At 39.7% G+C, this 15,664-nt stretch overlaps 1 protein-coding gene across 4 annotated transcripts in view; it reads right to left on the reverse strand.

Annotated features, from left to right (window-relative positions):
- Positions 1–15,664, reverse strand: part of LOC146469515 (uncharacterized) — a 34,811-nt gene that overhangs the window by 9,268 nt on the left and 9,879 nt on the right. Inside the window, exons 1-2 of one of the 4 annotated variants that reach the window (XM_085123141.1) lie at positions 9,968–10,189; positions 4,131–4,249 (exon numbers count right to left, since the gene is read on the reverse strand). The exons of 1 other annotated variant lie outside the window; for it this stretch is intronic. In XM_085123141.1, coding sequence (XP_084979267.1) covers positions 4,131–4,249; positions 9,968–10,189 — 341 coding nt within the window. Of the gene's footprint in view, positions 1–2,388; positions 2,587–4,130; positions 4,250–9,967; positions 10,190–15,664 lie in introns of those variants that run through there. 2 more of the 4 variants (XM_085123142.1, XM_085123144.1) reach the window with 2 other exon arrangements.

Genomic DNA, 15,664 nt, shown 5'->3' on the forward strand with positions numbered 1-15,664 from the left:
AACCTTTAAAACAAACAAGTATGCGCGGAATTTTAAAACAAAGTTTAGAACACAGGGCACTTTTCTTGGGGCGGTGCTGTTTGACCGCATTTTCAAGTGAGAAGGGAATATGTTTGGTCTCGGGATGAGTTTTTTCTCGGGATAAAAATCTTTTTCTGTTTGCATCATCCTGGCTATGTTGCTCGGGACGAACTAAAAAATTTCTTATGAAGACGAGAATAACACAGTTTTAAACAGCCTCAATATTGCGTTGTAATCGTAACGAATTTTGGTAATGTATTTAGACTGACCACACATATCACATCGTCTCATGGCGGTTGACAATAGGCCTTATCACGGTTTTCGATGCCATTTTAACGAGTAGACAAACAGGCGTGAAATAACAGTGTTTGTTTGGAAATCTGATGTCAAATAATTGTCATAAAACATCGCTTCTGAAAAATTCATGAATTGGAAACTTTTGGCACTAGGAAAAGGATTTTAAGAACAAAATTGGAGGGATGTAGCTGTGCCAGAAAGCGTCCAGTCGTGTTTTGAACTTTCCATATATTTGTCTGTTTGGCGAACCAGCCGTGAACGGAAAACAAAGCAATTAATTGGTAGGATCCCTAACGGCTGAATGTGGGCTAAATGAAAATATAGTGAAGCGAACAAAACCTTAATGGCAAAAGCTGAAAAGACTATGAAAAACAAGCTAAGGATGTATAAACTATTCACAGAAACTATATTCCAACTCATGCGCCGGCAATTGAGGAGTAAGAAGAGGGTCCCCAATAGGTTTTTCGGGATCCGGGATTTGGCTTTTTTAAAGGTCGGGATTCGGGATTTTAGCGGAAAAGAGCGACGATATTCGGGATTAGAACTGAGGGTCGGGACGCGGGATTTCAAGATTTTACGAAGTGGAATGCGGAAAATGTTACTCTAAAGAAACGAGGTCCGGGAAGTCCGGTGTCGAAAATGTGCAATGAAAATCTAGTTGTCACCGTCCTGGATTAAGGGTCCTTTGTCTTTACAGATAAAATTTCTTCAGTGCTCCCTGAGACCTTGCAGTTAACTTGAGCCGATAAGCCTAAACAAATGCCAAAAGCTAGCGTACACAACGGCATAAAGGAACTAATTCAAACGGCTCCGAATGATAAGAAAACCTCCATTCGGTAAATTTGAGTAGTTTCCTTCATGATCAAAATCAAAAGGTCAACAGAGAGATCTCACCACATTTTGATCGAAAAGGAAAATCTCTCAGAAACTACTCAGGAAATGAAAGCACTCAATCCAGAAGTCTAGGGGGAGTCGTGTTTGGCCTGTCACTTTTTCAAATGTCTGTTGCAGTCCCACGTTGTGGTACGTGAGTAGCAATGCTCTTCAGACTTTGATGGCCGTTATCCCTGACTGAAAAGTTTTCCAAGGATCAACGTGATGAGAAAGGCAGCCCTCACCATTCAATTGAGAGAAAAAAAAAAAAAAAAAAGAACAAGCTCTAAAAAGAAATTGCTAACTGACTTATTGACTGACGTGATTCGTGGGAAACTTTAAAGACATCTTAAATGAACGATGTCGTCGTTATGGTAGAAAGAAATAGAAGATTCAGGGAAAATTTCATCCTGTTTTAGGCAGACAAACCGAAGATATAGGGGATCATTCATAATTTCTGAACACCGCTTCAAACCCAGGCCTTAAACTGCTTGAGCGAAATAATCTCACGGCTAATTTCTCGGTGACCAAAGACTAGTGCACAGATTTGCAGTTGGAATTTATATCCAACTGAAAATGCCTTTTCTCGTCGAGCTAAGGGGCTTGAAAAAAATTGTGACCAGACCGGGATCGGGATTGGGCTAAAACAGCGGTCGGGATTACGGGATTGAGGGAAAATTTTGTCCGGGATGGCGGGATTGAAGAATCCTTTTGGGACCCTCTAAGAAGCTACAGTCCTAAATTTAAAGCTAAATGCATACTTAAAGCTATCAGTTTATCTGCAATTTCAGCCTTCTCAACCACACAGACGCTTTAAAACTCGCTGTTATTACTTAAGCTCTCCCGACATCATGTCAAAGGGGCCGAATATGTCGTTAAAAATGCGAAAAAAGATCTGCTCGGCTAGCATTCAATTGTATGAGGCCAATTGCAACAACAGCTGTTAAATTCGGTGAACTGATCGGCATGAATAAAATTACGTTCCTAAAAAGTTCTCATCTTAAATGTTCAGCGAAAGCGCACGAACAGATCAATCTGTATTAGCTTACACAAATCTTCAAAAGGGTGTTAAACGATCTGGGAACACAGAAGCAACAGTGTTTTTGAGTATTTTGCTTAAGAGTTCTCGTTAATGGACTCCTTGGTATTGGATTTAGGATTCTGAGACGGACTAAAATTTCAATGCCCATCAATTACCTTTCTCATTGGACGTTTTGCCCTTAATCCATGATGTTGGCCCCCGTGGGTAGAAATACCCGTAACTGCGACGGAATCAGGAAGCAGACATGCCGTTAGACAGAGAACGAACAACACAAGAAGCCCACACAGTTTCGCCATTGTGGTTCAAACTAAGCACTTTCTTGGTGATTAAGACGTGCGTGATATGGCTATTTGAGTTAACAATACTCTGCTTGACTTTTCATTAACTGACAGTTTTTAATCTAATCTGACTTTCAAAACTCCTCACGGGATGGTGGCAATCGAATTTATTGTAAATCGGTTTGGAAAATTAACCTAAAAACACGGTTATATCCCCTGTTATTGAATGGAAACATTCATATTTTAACTGATTCTGTTTGAAATATATAGTAGTGAAAAGAAAAAGTGAAAAAAAATCTCCGTCAGTGTATCCACCAGTAAAGTTTGACGTAGGCGTGAGTAAACCTTGAAAACAAACAAGTATGCGCGGAATTTAAAACAAAGCTAGTGAAAAGAGAAAGTGAAAAAAAAATCTCCGTCAGTGTGTCCACCAGTAAAGTTTGACGTAGGCGTGAGTAAACCTTTAAAACAAACAAGTATGCGCGGAATTTAAAACAAAGTTTAGAACACAGGGCACTTTTCTGGGGGCGGTGCTGTTTGGCTGCATTTGCACATGAGAAGGGAATAAGTTTGGTCTCGGGACGAGTTTCTTCCCGGGATAAAAATCCTTTTCTATTTGCATCGTCCTGGCTATGTTGCCCGGGACGAACTTCATCCCGCCCACTCCACGGCAAGATTAAATTCGTCAAAAGAGAACTGCTAAAAAATTTCTGATGAAGACGAGAATAACACAGTTTTAAACAGCCTCAATCAGTGCTTTGTAATGGTAATGAATTTTGGTAATGTATTTAGACTGACCACACATACCACATAATCTCATGGCGGTTTACAATAGGTCTTATCACGGTTTTCGACACCATTTTGACGAGTAGGCAAACAGGCTCGAAATAACAGTGTTTGTATGGAAATCCGATGTCAAATAAATTTTCATAAAACAACACCTCTGAAAATTCATGAACTGCTACTAAAAATGAACTGCTACTAAAAATAGTTCGCGGAAAAAAACTACAGGGAAATGTATGGAAAGTTCAAAACACGGCTGGACGCTTTCTGGCACAGCTGCATCCCTCCAATTTTTTTCTTAAAATCCTTTTCCTAGTGCCAAAAGTTTCCAATTCATGAATTTTTCAGAAGCGATGTTTTATGAATATTATTTGACATCCGATTTCCATACAAACACTGCCGGTTATTTCAAGCCTGTTTGCCTACTCGTCAAAATGGCGTCGAAAACCGTGATAAGGCCTATTCTTCGGTGTGGTGATATCGTACGTCAGCAAGTAAAGGCGCCACTAGAAGCTGCTATATATCGGGCCATATTTTGATCTCACCCACCCTTCCAACCCATGTGAAAGACCCATGTGAAAGACAGATGAAATTAAAGATAGACCACCACACCGAGGACTACGTCCCCTACTCTTTTCGAACAGTGTGTGGGTTCTTTAATGTTCCACAGATTATTTAATGCAACAGTACAGCAAAACTACATCCGTTTTACACAGTGTTAAATCTTCCTTGTAACTAATGGCGGGTTCACATAAAGGTCCCGTAAAGCTGTTCAGGTCTGTTTCAAACTACGCCAGTAAAATGTACCGCCGAACGGGTTTGAAGAGAGCTGCTACCTGCACAGCTTTTCTTCTCGGTCTTGCATTCGTCGCTTTGCTGCTCTTTTGCTCGCTAGCGCTTGTGGATAAGTACTCCGTGCCAACCGTCCTTCACGAAACTCACTCCTCTCTGCAAGCTGATAAGAAACAATTTGGCCTGTCAAAATGACTGGGTTGCCAATTGCCATGCAAACACAAAGTCACGTGAACAATGGCATGTCATTGCAAACTTTCGTTAGATAGACCTTTTCAGACTTTGATATTAAAACACGTTACCAAAAGTTACTTTCGTTAATTTTGTCTACACAAAAGCCGTTAAAATCTGCGATCTCTAATTGTAATTTCCTCAAGAAACACCAAGAGAGGACGCTTGGTAAAACTAATATCTTGGGATTAAATAAACAAAATACTTTAAATGTTGTCCACTGTGTTCCCATATGGTTTTAGTAAGCTTATGTAGATTGACCTGTTGGAATGCTTTAGCTGAATGCATTATTAGTGTGCAGAAAGGTTAAGGAAATGGAATCTTATCAGAGCTGACCTTCCTCGCATCTTAAACGGCATTTTCAGCTGCCCCTTCGAAAACGAACGAAAGGAATTATTTAGTTTTCGGGTGTTATCAAATTTTGAGCTGAGATTTTGCCGACAGCTATAAATTTTACTTTTACGACTATAAAATCAGAGTTTCTTTTTCAAAGGAATATAGCGAATATATGCAAACTTTCGATTTCTACAAATGGGATACAGTTTCATTACTCTGCGCTTTTGTAACGAATTAGCGTTCAAACAGTTTTCAGGCCTTAGAGACGGCTTATGCGGCTATTTTGCGAAACGAGACGAAGTGATAGAAATACCGTTATCACTTAACACAAACGCCGATTCCCGCATTACATTTTCACTCGCTGCGACACACTGATTAAATCTATTTCGCAAAATAGTAAAACGGCTTAATGAAATTGCTGTTTTGTGAAATACACTGTTTTAGCCCGACGAGTTAAACATGCTTCCCGATAAAACTAACTATTGCGAGGGGTGATAACAACCCGTTTCGCAAAATAGCAATTTTGGAAAAGTTACTATTTTGCGAAATACACTGCGTTAGTTAAAATCGAGCGATTGCCAATCGTTTTAAGGTATCAGCAACCTATGCTGTCTTTGCCCTTAATTTGAGAAAATTAATCAAGAGCCGCCCATCTTATCTTCAAAAGGGGCTTATCTTTGCCGGAAAGGCATATTCGTGAGAGCAGAACTCTAAGGTCAAGTATGCAACATCACGATATTAGCAAGAGACGCTTTAGCCTGTCAACACTCTTAAAAACCAAAGAGGAGGTAAAAGCCTTAAAACAAACTTGTGGAACTTGACTGCCACTAGTCTTTGCTTCTATCATTATATATTTCTGCTGAAATGGTTCAAGGGAATAGCTCAGGCTTAATCATAACTATAACAAAATGCTGGAACCTGATTGACTATCAGCAACCATGATAGTCATGATGACAGTGTATGCGTCATACTTGAGTAATTGGACATCACACGCCATTTCGCGCGTTTTAACAAAACAGTTGCACTTGACCAGGACGCGGCTTATTTGTCACATCCATTTGTTCTCGGAAATTTTAATAGTTATGATTGATTGGTAACAGGACTTTGTGTCGTTCAATTTGTTGTGTAATCATACTCGTGATGAAACAATTCGGACTCCCGCTACGAGGGGTATCGAACGGTCCCATTTAATTTAAAAGTGCTCGCAAAATTTGGCCTTTGCTCGAATTGCTCGCAAAAATTACACGGGTGCTCGCTTGCTCGTGCTCGCAAAATTTTTGCAACTGCTAGCATGCTCGCATTCTAGTTAACATGTGCTAGATTGCTCGAAATTTCGTTAATCCTCCTTTGTAGTTATTTTTTTTTTTTTTTACATATATAATATAGATAGGGTTAAACAAAAACTGAAGGTTTAAACATCCTTACCTCTGGCCTCAGTCTTTCTTTAACAGTTCAGCCTGTAACTATTGTTCTGTTTTGGAGGTGTCAGCCAGATTATTAGCTATTACTTGGCGCAAAACATTTACCCTATTAATAACCGAGAGATTCGGGCTAGCGGAAAATTTACGAAGTACTCGAAGTGCTCGCTGCTCGCAATCTGTATTTTTCTAAAGTGCTCGCTGGCATGCTCGCAAGAAAAATTTGACAACTGCTCGTGCTCGCAAAAAAAAACACACTACTTGCATGATTGCTCGCAAAGACCATTCGATACCCCTGCTACGCGGTCGTCCGAGCTAGGGAAAAGGCCCTGGGAACGAGGTTGATCACTCGTATGATAACAGACCGAATTGGCCTTCACTCAGTCCTACTACCATTATTTATTACACCCCTTTTGAAATCATTGGTGATCCTTGCAATCTGATTGGCTCTCGACAGTGGGATTTATTTCCAAATCGCACTATTTTTTTGCTCTAAATCGCATCCTTTTTGCCCACAATATGACGATATCAGAAATACTGTTTTCGCAAAATCAATCGGCGTAATAGATTATTTGGAAACGTTAATGTTCATGAAAAACATTTTTTTTTTTCAACATTGCTGATTACTGTATTGGCAGCTTGAAGGCCCGGCCAAAGGATTGCAATATCATCCAACACTGTTGGACGAGTTGTACAGTGTTGAAAGAGGTGGCCAAACGAATGCAACATACTTGACGCAACACTTCTGGGACCAAAAGCTACCCAGAATCCTGCACAGCAAGCGTTTCCGTTTGTGTGCTTTTCACTTTTTGACCGCGCGGAAATTGGGACGAGAGCGAGGGGGAAAGGGAGAGGAGAGGATGGAAACGCTTGCAGGCAAACCCCAGGATTTAACAGAACGCGTTCGCCCACAAACGCGGAGCTCTGATTGGTGCGGATGCTATGTTTAATCTGTTAATTCTGGTCTCACGAACCTGCTCAATCATTTCCTTTGAAATGTATAGGCCGGCCTTCCTCGCAGTACTTGCACGTACTGCCTTCATTGATGTGATCAGGATACCTGTGTCACGGCCCAAAACTGGCTCAGATAATCACCCGAAACACTCGTTGACAAAGTTATAGCTAAATATGAATGCATGAACATATATTTGAACTGCGGGCGAAAAATTAAATGGAAGAAAGACCCTCGCAGTTACTAGCTTACTAAACTTAAGCAGTTTCGAAACTGAAAAACCTGAACGAGATTGGTACAAGAATCCTTTTTTTATTAATCAAGCTGTCTTTTGCAGATGTCTAACCCTACGATGTCATATACTTCGTAAACTTCAGCACTGAATCCTATCGATGGTGCAGCTGAAGGAAGCGAAATCTCTCGTACGTCCTCTAAGCTTAACTGCTCCGCCATTTTGAATGATCCTACGCAAACTGCTGACCAACCTTTTGCTCGCTGGCTCCCAAAAACCTAATCAATAATCTCAGATGGTGGTTTCCTACTTATTTTTCTCACACAGTGATTTATAATTCTAAATAGATCTAGATTTCTCGGTATACCACCGCAGTAATATTTTTTCTCCCGATTACTGATTTGTCATTTTGGATAGGTGATTTCCTTGTATGCGTATGGTAGTTTTTCATTCTCCAATGGTGATTACTAATTCTCGTTTGGTATTTATTGATTTCGTAATCTAACTTATCTATTACTGACACTCGATAGGTGATTTTACACTCAACCTACTTTTGCGTGTTTGGCTTTCCATATTTTTATTATTACTATTTTAACCGGGTCAAAAATTCACGCAAAAACGACTGAAGTCATGACGCCGAAAACTTGCGACAGTCAAACGTTAACACATGGCTCTATTCAATCATTCCAATGTAAATCCCCCAAATAACCTTGTTAATTAACCCACTATAAATATTCATGAAGCCAAATTGACCGAAAGACGGAGATGTAAAGCGGTAAAACATGTGAGCGGCGTCTTTCCGATCCCACTTCACTCGTTTTCAATTAGGTTCTTCGCCTACTCAAGTCGAAAAATGAAGAGTCTTTGTCACCTTCCGCGAAGTTCTGTCGCCTTTGTTTTGCAGAAACTTCCTTCTCTTTTACCTCTTCCTTCGGCCATTTTTGGTTTTGGATTTCACTAAAGGAAATACATTTTCCTTCAAATTTGCGTTAGCGTAAAGATTTAAACTTTTTACTTTGAAATGTTAGGGCAAGCTCCTAATTTTAAAATGTCCAAAGAAAAATAACTGAAATCGGCTGTTTTCACTCTCGCTCGTCTGTCGTAACCTTAAGTCTGATGTTGGTGGTAAATATATCATTAAAAACCATTATCTACCATTTATAGCAATAGCGTTGACTGCTAAATATCAATCAAACGAATGAGCCGCAATCCGATGTCAGTGATCACTTAAGCTTATGTTTAAGGCATTTAACGTTTAATACCACAAGTTTTACAACGAATCGTTTCGCAGATTATTCCTCTACTACAATGAAAAGAAATGAAAGTCACTGTGGACCACAATCACAGAGCTAAAAATTTCAGCCGTTCTTACTATCACCCATTGTTTTGTAAGTGCCTGCCACCATCGTTTCAACTGTTTCAATTATAAATGTATCCGATTTTTCGTTAGCAAACCATGTCGCCGTTTAAACTCAGTGATCCGACCACTCCTTAACTTTAAGTCTTCGATCGTTTCGCTAAATCGGGACTTTTCATTTTCTTTAAGGTCACAGCCTTCTTCCCATTCAGTTGCCCTCAATTTGTACAAGAATAAGTGTCTTGGTTTTGTTAGACAAAAGTTTTAGATGACAACTGAGTTGGGTATTCGCACCTTGAGTTCACCTTTGGTCTTCGCGAGCTACCTTTGTGCTAGCGCCAACTCTATATATGTATGATCAGTCGTGCAATTGATAAACCTGGTCTCCAAACTTTAATTTTCTCATTGCAAGGTCTTCATCAAGCACGAGTTTCATTATGTACAGCATCTTTCCACGTAATTACGAAGTCCTATTTCAAGACATCTTAGTTACACATTTAATTAAATTCCTTCTTAATTAGTGATCACCCTGAACTTTTTTTTTTTTTTCATCATCCATTGTGGATTTCAAACGCGTTCCAAGTTGATCGATCGAGCTCGCCACTCCATGCTGGCATCAGTAATGTCTAGATAGAAGAATTACTACACTTCTTTGTTCCTTTTGTTTTTTGTTTAGTCATAGCTCGTTTTTGCCTGGGCGCCCTCCCCAGACGCATATTGGCCGCCATCTTTTTTTTTCCTTCCAAAGTTTTCCATCTGTTGTTTACAAAGCATGTGACGGACATTGTTCCAGAAGTAAAAAGAAAAATAAAAAATAAAAAAAACCAGCGCGTAAATAATACATATCAATACACATTCCCGTTACTACCGGTCGAACATATGTTCAGATCCATTTTGTTTATGATTAGGTAGAGCCGTAACTATTTCATTTCGTCGAGCAAGTTCCAATACGCATGCAACACGGAATGTGTACACAGTACTGGCGCTCTTGCCTAGAAGAACAGGGCATCTGACCTTATATTTAAAGTGCATTGTCAGCATGCAAACAACGAGATGACTTCACTTTTATTTAGGAAGTAACGAAGTAAGGTGAGTAAAGAAGACGTATTTGCTTAGTAACATTTGGCACTGAGTTTGCTCGGTGTGGTTTGCGGCAAATCGACTTATCAACCGGCGAACTTTGCCGATCGCTGCCCAGTGGAAAAACGCTCAAAGAGAAAATAAAATATCACGAACGAAGCTGCTGTCACCGCTCACCGTTTTAATAAAATGAAGTTACTGAAAGGAGCTACCAAGATCAATGTTTATCTCTTAATTGCCTTGCGACTGAGTGGAAAGTAATGATGATCGCCTACCTTTTTCGCTGGACGTCTTGTCATCAATCGAGGGTAAGGCCGCCATCTCGGGCATATTTCCTCGGAATCAGAAACCAGACATGCTGTTAGGTAAAGCAGAAACAACACACGAAGCCAAAGCACTTTCGCCATCGTCACCGGCGTACAAAGTTGACAGCTTTCTTCGCGATTTGCAAGGGTGTGGTTGCTACGATTTTGTGACGTATACAAGATGCGACGCATTATTCGGCGAGACTGTATATTTTATAAAGCAAAACGGTTTCCTGCATGACTTGTTAGTGACCCCAGATTTGAGTAAGCTAAGGTAATTAATATTGGCTCCATCCAAGTAGTTGCATTCGTCAAAATTGCTTTAATTTGCAAGATGTCTGGAGTTTCCCACATAAGAACGTCAATTGTGATCATTCGGGTGAGGGCTCATCTAGTCTTGAGAAGAACTGTTTGAGGTGCTCTTCATACAGTCCTCTTGACTACACTCACCCAGATGATCATAATTTCCGTACTTATGGCATGACTCCTAGGTTCAGTCCCTGAAATATGAAATAAAATAAGACAAAATCCGACGTTGCCTAAAGAAGTTCAATGTCTGTAGGGTTGATTGTTTACTTAAAAATTAGCTTATGTACAGTAAACGTTTGTTAGTGTAGCTGGAATATATTTCACTTTTTGACACAAATTTTTCACAAAAGCACAACCGATAAATGAAAACAAAAGTTTCTAATACTTTCTTTTATAACAGCGTAGACAAATTAAGTTCAAGCGAAACAGAAAGTAACTATCAGTAGGGAAGGGCCATATCTATTTACATGTAGTATTTTACCTTTCAAATGGAGGCTCATACTTTTCCTTTTTTTCATCAGTTTGTGAGGCAAAATATATATCATGATCTCAAGACTCAAAACATATTAAGGAAGTCATTAACAGTACATTTGATATGTTTCAGGTGGTTTTAAACTTACCTAACCCTAATTCATATCGCTTTGGAAACTTGGTGTCTTTTTTCAGAAATTTATCTGAGAACAATTTGAAGTGGCCGGTTAGTGACCACTGACTTTGAAGTTGCCATGACAACCAAAAGCCGGGTTTTCTAAGGGAGCGGAATCCGGCTGGTCCCAGAACACCAATAAAATTATTTAGCCCGGTCTAGATGGAGTTATACAGAGATGTTAAAAGGGCCAGTTGCGTATATTACAAAGGAACTCTTTGTCAAAGTTTTGGACATAGCGGGTGTTTTTCTCACAGTGACATAGAGTGCGTTTGTTTGGGAAAATCCGAATCCGGATTTTTGATCCAAGATCACTCGGATCATGGTGTATCAAAGGAACTGGCGAATCCACTCTGGGTAAGGATTGGTCGGTTCCGTGATGCACCACGATCCGAGTGATCTTAAATCCAAAATCCGGATTCAGATTTTCCCTAAGAAACGCACCCATAGTCTTCCTCATAGTGAGTGTGTCACTTTGAACAGGGCACACGGCTACACAACCTCTAGGTTCTTAGAACCTATCATCCTGTAGAACCTATAAATATTCTACAACATCTATAGATTCTACAAGATATACAGGTTAAAGTTGCATAGGTTTGTCGCTTTTAATCTCGGCTCGCTTGGTAAGCTCGATGAAGCGAGGTGACCGAGGTTTTCAGTTCTCGAGGTACTGGTGTACCTTTTTCGTTGGCAATTAAAATCCTGAAGTGTGAAAAAAAGGTGAACGGGGACTTGCTGTTGGTAGTCAGAAATTTTAAAAAGAATCCCTTAGAGGTACCAAAATCTCGTTTTGTGGGCATGAATGAAATTCATTTTCACCCCTAGAAGGTACAAATTCACAAACAAGTAATTTTTGTCATATTTTTGTATTGCCATACGTATGCGGCTTATTTGAACCTGTAAAAGACACGTTGAACACCCACGTCACATTGTTAGCTTCGTGGAATTCTTGAACTGAGAAATGTAAAACTTTTCTCTTGATGCAAGCATCTTTTAAGAAAGAGCGAGGTGAACTGGTATTAGATGTAAAGATTGATGGCAGATTTAAGTCTGGGTTCGTGCGCGTATGCGGATTTCTCTGATCTCAGGTCAACTGTATTTTAATGATTCCCCCTGCTGGCCACTGATATAGCCAATTTAACTCAACAATCTCAAACTCAACACTTTATTAGAAAATACGTAAACCGTATGTGGGGAATTTGTATTACCAATTACCACACTGACTCGAAATTGTCATTTCAACATAAATAAAAGAACTTCATTTGGCCGACTGTTCTCGGAACTTTAAAAAGAAAACGCGACAACTGTGACTTGCAAAAGCAACCTGTGAACTACATTTGACGGTTTACATCATAAGGAAATACAATGACCGACCTGGAAAGAACAACTAATCAAAAAAATACTTCAGTTCTAACCAGTTGTTACATGCTATTTGTGTTTGCACGCAAGCAACAAAATCGTAAGTTCTTTTCATATCTAAAAGCATTTGCTTAATTTGAATACATTTTTTTGGCTGGGAAGCTTTTATGGATCATTCTATTTTTGGTAGTTTCATCAGTATTTGCGTTTGGGAAAGCGATATGTGTAGTTAACTGTTTGCATATTGAAACCATTCTCCCTGTGAAATTTGATATAAGCTCGCGCGGCCTTTTTTAGCAATTGACTGTACTATTTATATTTCTGTAGACGCTGTCTCTGTTCAAAGCGATCGGGAAGACGGCTTTGCGAGGCAAATTACAGAGGTTAAATTGAAGAATTTTTGGTTCAAATGTTCAGATCACTTACACTGCTGTTAAAAAGCATATCAACATTTGAAACAGAGTCGACAAAATTACCGTACTGTCGAGTTTTTAAAGGTCTTTGTAAAATCAGTTTGAAGTCCGAGTTTCGGCTTCACTGTTTTAAGTGCGGAATTTAGATTCTTTCAATGGATTTTTATCGCTGTTAAGACCTCCATGTCCTCTATTTCAGCGGTTGATCTTTAGTTCGAGGATGTGTCTTGAGTTCCGTAGAGGAGCATGTTAATCGGTAAAAAGAAAGAACAGAACGTATGTCTTGCAATTGAGGACCGATTTCTGATTGGGGTTTATCGCGGGCTCACAATAATCGCCATTACGCATGCAATCTAGTACCCAGAGTCCTCAGGCTCTTTGGCTGTCGGTTGGTTGCCAGGAGAAACTCTGGGGAACTGGAATTTTATTACCGCAGGTTTTCTGCGGTAAAACAACTCAAGCCGTTACGGAGCAGACAATCCAAAAAATTATCCTCCAGTGTCTCTCCTGGCGCCCACTCACTGACCAAAAAGCCTGAGGACTCTGGGTACGAGATTGCTGCGCATGTGGACAATCGTGAGTGCCAATGCGCAAGTATAATCTCGTACCCGGATCCCCAGGCTCTTTGGCCAGCGGTTGGTCGTCAGGAGAGACTCTGGGGGAACTACATTTTATCACCGTAGGATTTCTGCGGTAAAACTATGCAAACCGTTACAAAGCAGCTAATAAAAAAAAAATTAAATTTCTTCGCTTTCCCCAAGAGTCTCTCTTGGCAATCAACCGCTGGCCAAAGAGCCTGAGGATTCTGGGTACGAGATTGGCCAATGCAGTAAAGCATTCTCGACCCCAAAGCCTCTCGGCTAGGGCAGAGCTCTGGGTCGAGAATGGCAGTAAAGTTACTTATCTTAGAAAATCATTCCTACATAAAACTTTGAAATATACTCTAACACATACCAACATGCTAAGAAACGTTCCAATGGTAAGAAATCTGTTTTATGTCAGTTGAACGACATACCTCTTTTAGAAAAACGGTATTTTTACATCTTTGCGCCGTTATTTAACAAAAACTTTGCAACCACTTGACGAGTGGTACTCAATTTGCCACCTGGATAATTTATTTAGATTTAAATTTGAAGGAAAGACTTGATCATTTTGAAAATTTGCCTTTTTCTTGCTTGCTTTTACTTTTTAATGTAAAATTATTTTGTTTTATCTTTTTTCTGGGAAATTTGCACCTAGGAGGATATACGAAAAATATGAAACTAATTTCGGTCCTTTGAAAGTGATATTTGTATTCCCTTACAAAGTTTAATAGCCTTCAATTGATACAGACAAGCAATAATTATTCATTTAATACATAGTATGAGCCACCACTACAAACACTTTGCTACTTTGCAAAATATAACACTCCGTGACACTGAAAGTGGTGCTCTGATTAAAAATTAATTTGTTTTCGATAGTTTTAGAAATACATGCAGTTGATGAGTATGCAATACTGATGATTTTACCCGCACTGAGTACATACCGGTATTTATTGTCAGAAATTGGACCGTGACCAAAAATAGAACAGTTCAGAAGGTTATTCGGCCACCGTAACTATGGAGATTTATTTCACTTCTTCATTGGAAGTGAAATAAAAAGGAGAAGGAAATAAACTGTGGAGATTCGTATTATAAGTATGACACTGGTATTAGTATTTAAACACGTCCCACCCCACCCCCCCCCCCTCCCATTTTAATAGACCCCTTTAGGGTTGAAAGTGGATTATGGGTAATCAGGACAAGTTAAAACAATATGGCGTCACGGTTGACAGGTTCCTTTTCAACATGTGGGTCATTTTGAATAATTAAGTTCAACGAACGTGTTCTGCCTTGCGGTCCTTGTGTCTCACAGAGAGCAATTCGCTGCGATGACCTGTTTCTTTCATTGTATTTCTGAAGAAAGAAAGCTTTACCGAGTATCGTCTGGCCGAAACCTTTGAAAAGAGATAAACTGCTGTTAATATAATCAGAGAAACGCGAGCATTATCTCGTCGATTGCAAAGCGTAGTAATGAAAAAATGCTCGACAAAACCTCTGGAGGACTTTCTGGATCTGTCTATGGATGAATTGAGGTTTTATCTACAGCAAAGAGCTCTTTCTACTTCAGGAACACATTCCGATCTGGCTGCACGTGCTTTAGTTGCGTTTGAACACGACACACCCATTAAAGTTACCGCAGAAAACTTAGCTTCGAGTCTGAAATGTCCCATTGAAAACACCCTGAGGGACGGCGGACTAACAGTAGACCCTTTGCAGCTAAATGCAGGTGAATGGGAAGAATATTTAACAAAATGGCCACGAACTCACATGGGACTAATTTTCAGCTATATGTTGGAAAATACTTGTGAAATGTTCGAGGCTACATCTTGAATTTGCGAACAGGACTTTGGGCGTGATACTCAACGAGTCTGGCAATAAATTCTGAACGTCTCTGAAGAGTCTCTTGGCCGAGACGAAACGCCGCGTCAGACCAGCCACGAACATTTCTCAAGTATTTGACAATTTTTCAAATCTTTATTGCATATTTTAGAAAACAAATCCTTTGAAACCGAGTATATCAACCAATACAAAGTGCGGAAGGCATATTCGTTTTTTTAAAAGTGGCTTTGTTCGTAAGATTGAAGTCAAATTCTGTCTTCCGAGCGAGTCCTCCTCAGTTGTTAGGTTACTCCATAACAGCGTATAAGGGAGCAGCCGCATCAGGTGTGAATTCTTTGTAAGACAAGTGCTGAGAAATTGTAATTTCCTACTGCAGCTGCACAGCTGGCTTGAGTAAGTGCTGCAATCATGTGATTGCTGCTTTATATAAAGTGGAATTTGTCAACATTAAACGTTTTAACGATTCTGCACGCACAGAGAAAGCCTGTGCATGGAACAATAACAGCAAAAAAAGTTGTAA

The sequence above is a fragment of the Pavona decussata genome, unplaced genomic scaffold (genome assembly GCF_977016875.1).
Source record: "Pavona decussata unplaced genomic scaffold, jaPavDecu1.1 SCAFFOLD_122, whole genome shotgun sequence".
In the NCBI taxonomy this organism is placed as follows: Eukaryota; Metazoa; Cnidaria; class Anthozoa; order Scleractinia; family Agariciidae; genus Pavona; species Pavona decussata.